Here is a 5,642-nt window from a genome sequence, read left to right as displayed (position 1 = left end):
TGAATTATGTGTGTAAGTCCAACAACCAAACTTCAAGGTCCTGTGTTGTTTATCCTGAAGGATCACAGCAGGATTTTGTTAGCTGAACTGAAGGACCGGGGAAAGGAGATCACTGCGTGTATAAGACGGCACTTCGGACTCAGCTTCCAAAACAATTTTCACCCCTTAGATAACAAATATTCAAAGATGCAACCTTCAGAGAAATCAAGAACATATCAACTTGAGAGAATTTCAAATATGGAAAAGAGAGCAGTGCACAGTATAAGCCACAAACAAAAGCACAGAATATCAGCCATATTGCATATACAATATAACATGTTCATATATGTTTATAAAACATGCATCTTTTTTTTAAAAGGATTTTATTTATTTGAGAAAGACAGAGTGGAGGGTGGGGGGCAGAACAGAGGGAGTGGGAGACACATTGAGTGTGGAGCCTGACTCAGGGCTCGATCTGAAAATCCTGAGATTTTCAGATCAAGAGTCAGACACAACCGACGGAGCCACCCAGGTGCCTCAAAACATGCATCTTTATAAAGAAGCTCAACTGAAAATTTTCTCAAGATAAAATAGGTTTCACGATATACGAGCTTACCTTCTGTCAAAGGAGAAGCCCAGCCTCCCTAAGGTGAGACATCACCAGTTCTGAGCCCCTACCCCATGCTAGGTACTTTTCTTGTTGCTGGTAACCCAACAGCAAACAGGCCAGAAAATAACTTAGTTCTTATCTTTTCTTCCCAAATTCCAATTGTCCAAAAAGACAGCAGATCAGGGTGCCTGGGTGGTTCACTGGGTTAAGCCTCTGCCTTCGGCTCAGATCATGATCTCAGGGTCCTGGGATCAAGTCCCGCATCGGGCTCTCTGCTTGGCGGGGAGCCTGATTCCCCCTCTCTCTGTCTGCCTGCCTCTCTGCCTACTTGTGACCTCTGTCTGTCAAATAAATAAATAAAAGAACATATTTTTTAAAAAAAGACAGATCAATCTAGAAAACACACGCTTAATTGTCCCTCTGCATGTGAGGTCTCAGAGTCTGGGGTATGTGCTGAAAAAGTGGGCAGAGGGCATGTTGCCAGGACACGGGGCTATGGTGGTACAATTCAGCAGCAAACGACTTGACCCAACCCGCCCCCCCAGCAGAACTTTGCTCCCTTTCTTGCTGCCTTCGCTACTGGCCAGACAAAGCCAGGAAGCCCCCACCCGTGGCTGAAACACTAGAGAGTATCCTCCACTGCTGTACACAGTGACCAGACTTAGAATGCCCCCCCCCCACCTTCAAGACTGGGCCTCGCTCAGCCCTCAGATGCCCTGATGTTCTTGGGCTGATCACTAGCCACACTGCTCAGTCCCCCTACTTGGCGGCTGACAGATTCTGTTCCCGACATGCAAGGCTTGGAGGAAGAGTCATGTATAATAAAAGCATGAAAAGACACACTGTTCTTTCTGGGCACACCACTTCCCAACAGAAAAGGAATAAACAAAAGGGGAGTCCTATCCCCTCAGGGAGATTAACCATTTCTATAGAAACCAAGGATCGTTCCAGACACCCACATCAGGCAGGACTGGTAGTAAGAACATCATAGCAGCCACCATGTGAGCACATCTGTGGACAGACAGACACTGGATCAGGTATATTTATCTTAGTATCCCTCCTAGACAGGTACCCCAGCCCCACTGTTCAGATGGAGAAACCAAGACCAGATCAGAATAATGACTCCCCCAGCTGGAAAGGGGCCAGGTAGGTTCCGATATTTTGAGGCTGTTTTTAGGTCTTTCTCCTCCTGGTTTTTACTCATTGTTAGAAATAATGGACAAAGCTTCCAGAAACGTAACCAGCCACAATGCCTAGCAATGGAGTTCTGTTCAGGAAACTTACCTCTGTGAGGGCCATTTTGTTGGCTGCTTCTGCGTGTCCCTCCACCCCTTCCGTCTCAGACTCAGGAATCGCTGGTGTTCACGGATCACAATGGCTTCAAACCACGGGTGCGTTCCCTTAGAGGGCATCAGTGATCCCCCGCACCCCGACCCTGAGTGTAAGAGGCCACATTACTAGGAAAGTGTTTTTTAAAGAATATAAATCTGATCGTGGCTCCTTGTTCTTGACTGATACCCCAACCTGCTGTCCTAACGGGAATCGTCCCTTGACATGGATTCTACAGACCAACACTCGACTACCTGCCAACCAAGGCTGTGCTCCGGAGAAGCGGTTTCCTGCGAGTGAAACTCCCCATCAGCACCTCTGGAGCCGCACCGCTGCTGGCTGGGCTCACACTCCCACAGCCCATCTGCAGCCCAAACTCCAGAGAGTTCTTAGCATTTTCCTCAAGGTGCCGCTTCTGGGTCTATTGTGCCCGAGGCGTATTAAAAAACAAACTCTACCGATTGGAGATTTGAGATTTCTACCGTGGAAAGGTAGAAAGCCTAGTGGCCCGGAGTCCTGGTTCTGGGTTGGAGGGTGGCCTTGGGGTATCCGCTCTTGGCCTCAGTTTCCCCTTCTGTAAAACGAGAGGGGTCGCGGTGGGCACTAAGGCGCGACCTCGCAGGCTCACCCCTCCCGCGCGATCACGGGATGGTCTCCCACGCAGGACGCAGTTCTCGCCCGGTGCCGCCTCCCCACCACCCCCGCCCCGGAGTCGGACGCGCCGGCCGCTTCCCCCGGCGGGGCCACGTCCCTCTCCCCCACCCCCGCCCCGCGGCTCCTGCGACCCACTGCTCCGCCCCCGGCCCGGCCTCCCGCCCGCCGCAGGGTCCGAGCCCGGTTCCCCGCGCGCGTCCCGCCCCGCCGGGCCCGTGGAACCCCGCCCTCCCTCGAGTCTCGCAGCCGGGCGGGCGGAGGGCGGGGCGGGGCGGGGCGGGGCGCGCGGGGGGCGGAGCCGAGTCGGGGAATCCTGCTCCGGGCGAGCGCCGGGCCCTGCAGAGCAGCCCGGCCGTCCGAGGGCCCCCGCGGCGGGGGCGGCGGGGAACCCCAGACGCAGCCGGGCCGGGAGGGATCCCCGTGCCGAGCGAGCCGCCGCCGCCGCCGCTGCCGCCTCCGCGCCGCCCCCGCGGGCTGCCAGGTGCCGGGCGCGCCCCCACTCCGCCCGGCTGCCGGCTCCCGCGGTCCCGTCGTCCGCTCGCCGGCCCGTCGCCCGTGCGCCATGCAGCCGCCGCCCGCCCCGCGCGCGTAGGCGCCCGCCGCAGGCCATGCTGCTCCCGCTCGCCGCGCTGCTGGCCGCCGCCTGCCCGCTGCCGCCCGCCCGCGGCGGGGCCGCGGACGCGCCGGGCCTCGGCGGGGCGCCCCCCAACGCCTCCGTGAACGCGTCGTCCGCGGGCGAGCCCGCCGCCCCGCGGCTGCTGGCCTCGGCGGCTCCCGGGCCCCCCGAGCGCCCGGGCCCGGAGGAGGCGGCGGCGGCGGCGCCGTGCAACATCAGCGTGCAGCGGCAGATGCTGAGCTCGCTGCTCGTGCGCTGGGGCCGCCCGCGGGGCTTCCAGTGCGACCTGCTGCTCTTCTCCACCAACGCGCACGGCCGCGCCTTCTTCGCCGCCGCCTTCCACCGCGTCGGGCCGCCGCTGCTCATCGAGCACCTGGGGCTGGCGGCCGGCGGCGCGCAGCAGGACCTGCGCCTCTGCGTGGGCTGCGGCTGGGTGCGCGGCCGCCGCCCGGGCCGCCTCCGGCCCGCCGCCGCCGCCGCCTCCGGGGCGCCCACCGCGCTGCCCGCCTACCCCGCGGCCGAGCCCCCCGGGCCGCTGTGGCTGCAGGGCGAGCCGCTGCACTTCTGCTGCCTGGACTTCAGCCTGGAGGAGCTGCAGGGTGAGCCGGGCTGGCGGCTGAACCGCAAGCCCATCGAGTCCACGCTGGTCGCCTGCTTCATGACCCTGGTCATCGTCGTGTGGAGCGTGGCCGCCCTCATCTGGCCGGTGCCCATCATCGCCGGCTTCCTGCCCAACGGCATGGAGCAGCGTCGGACCACCGCCAGCGCCGCCGCCGCCGCCGCCCCCGCCGCCGTGCCCGCGGGGACCACCGCCGCCGCCGCTGCAGCCGCTGCCGCCGCCGCCGCCGCCGCCGCGGCCGTCACCTCGGGGGCGGCGGCCAAGTGACCCGCCCCGCTCCTCCCCGCGTCCGCCCTGTGGCTGCGCTCTCGGGTGCCTTTCCCGCCGGGAGACTCGGCCCGTGTGCTTCGTGCTGTAGTGACCGTTAGTTCTCCTTTCGGGGAGGGGGCCGCCGAAGGGGCCCCAGCGACTTGGCCCAGCGACCTGCGCGCCGCGCGTCGTTCCGAAAGGCAGGTGCCAGCCCTTGCGCCCGAAGGGTGGGATCCGCAGCTAGGAGGACCGACAAGAGGGAGACAGGGCCCTTTCCCCTCTATTGTATCCCCCTGCCCCCCTCCCTCCCCGCACCCACGTGCCCTATATTCATGGCAGAAAATGACCAAATCCTGTGTATTTGTTTTATATATTTAATACCTGTTTTAAATGAAAGTTTTAGTAAAAAAAAAAAAAAAATCAAATTGCTATTGCTGTAGGAAGAGAAGCTCTTTGTATCCAAACATAGTATTTGAAGTTTGTTGTTTTTTAATTTATTTAAGTGGGGGGGAGGCATGGGAAAGATTTCACACCCACATATTGTTACCGCTAAAAATGAACTTTATGAACCTTTTCCAAGTCGATCTATCCAGTGACGTGGCCTGGTAGGCGTTTCTTGTACTTCTGTGGTTTTTTGGCTTTTAATACAGACATTTTCCTCCAGAGATGCGTATGTAGCTTTTTCTTTATTTGATTTAGGAAAAGGAATCCAAGAATTACAAGTTGTTGCCCTGAAACCTGAAGGAGGGATGCTCCAGAGTGAGAGGGGGGCTGATGCTGTCTTCCCTGCCTGTGTAGGCGAGGCAGGAGATGGAAACTATGTTACTTGCCCTAATGGTAATTGTTTTAGCTCTCACCAGGCTGCCCTCCAGTAACCACCCATCCCCACCCCCAGCCTCACTGACATTTGTCACGGGGCATACAGGGTTTTATGTCATTTGCCTTTTGGTCCCCTGCCTCACAGTCTGTGAAAGACCCAGTAAAATGCCAAAACGGTAAAGTCAGTAATATCCCTTGAGCAAGGTATCTTTCAAGGAAACGACTCATTTTAAAAAGCATGTAGATTTCCATTTCATATGTGTTAAGTGTTCCTATAGGAGCACATTTCAAAAGCTAGTTTTAAAACCTGTGATATTATTTTGGCATTAATAAGATTTTTTTTCTTTAAGGTCAATTCTTGATTGACCTTGGTCAACCAACTCTAGTTCCCGATCACAAGACTTTCCTCACTCCTGGTTTCCACGGTGTAATGTCTGCTGGGTAGTACTTTCAGATTTTTCCTGGTTTTCAGAAGAAGGATAAATGAGTAGTCCTTAAATTGACTCCATATAAAAACCATTTTAAAGACCTCTTTAAAAGATTTTAAAACTACTTTCCCTTGTTCCATTTCCTCCCCATTTTTGAGTGAATACTTGATATTGTCCCAGAGCTGTGGTTCTCAGAGTAGGGTCTCTGGGCCAGCAGCACCAGGGAACTGGTTAGAGATGCAAAATAGAGACCCCATCCAGGACCAACTGAATCAGAAACTCTAGGTGGAGCCCACTCATCCGTTTTAGCCAGCGTACTCCAAGGGACCCTGATGCGTG

General features: G+C 56.9%; 1 protein-coding gene across 1 annotated transcript; it reads left to right on the top strand.

Moving 5' to 3' along the window:
* The first annotated feature begins 3,163 nt into the window (after positions 1-3,163).
* TMEM158 (transmembrane protein 158) lies at positions 3,164-4,721 on the top strand. The gene has a single exon (XM_059160673.1). The coding sequence runs from the start codon at positions 3,181-3,183 to the stop codon at positions 4,072-4,074; it is 894 nt and encodes a 297-aa protein (XP_059016656.1). The 5' UTR covers positions 3,164-3,180; the 3' UTR covers positions 4,075-4,721.
* Positions 4,722-5,642: the final 921 nt, after the last annotated feature.

Source organism: Mustela lutreola, chromosome 2, assembly GCF_030435805.1.
Source record: "Mustela lutreola isolate mMusLut2 chromosome 2, mMusLut2.pri, whole genome shotgun sequence".
Taxonomy (NCBI): domain Eukaryota; kingdom Metazoa; phylum Chordata; class Mammalia; order Carnivora; family Mustelidae; genus Mustela; species Mustela lutreola.
The sequence above is the reverse complement of the archived record's forward strand: the minus strand, read 5'-3'. Positions and strand labels throughout refer to the sequence as shown.

Coding starts and splice junctions, on each gene's coding strand:
- TMEM158 (XM_059160673.1), top strand. CDS start 3,181: ATGCTGCTCCCGCTCGCCGCGCTGCTGGCCGCCGCCTGCCCGCTGCCG.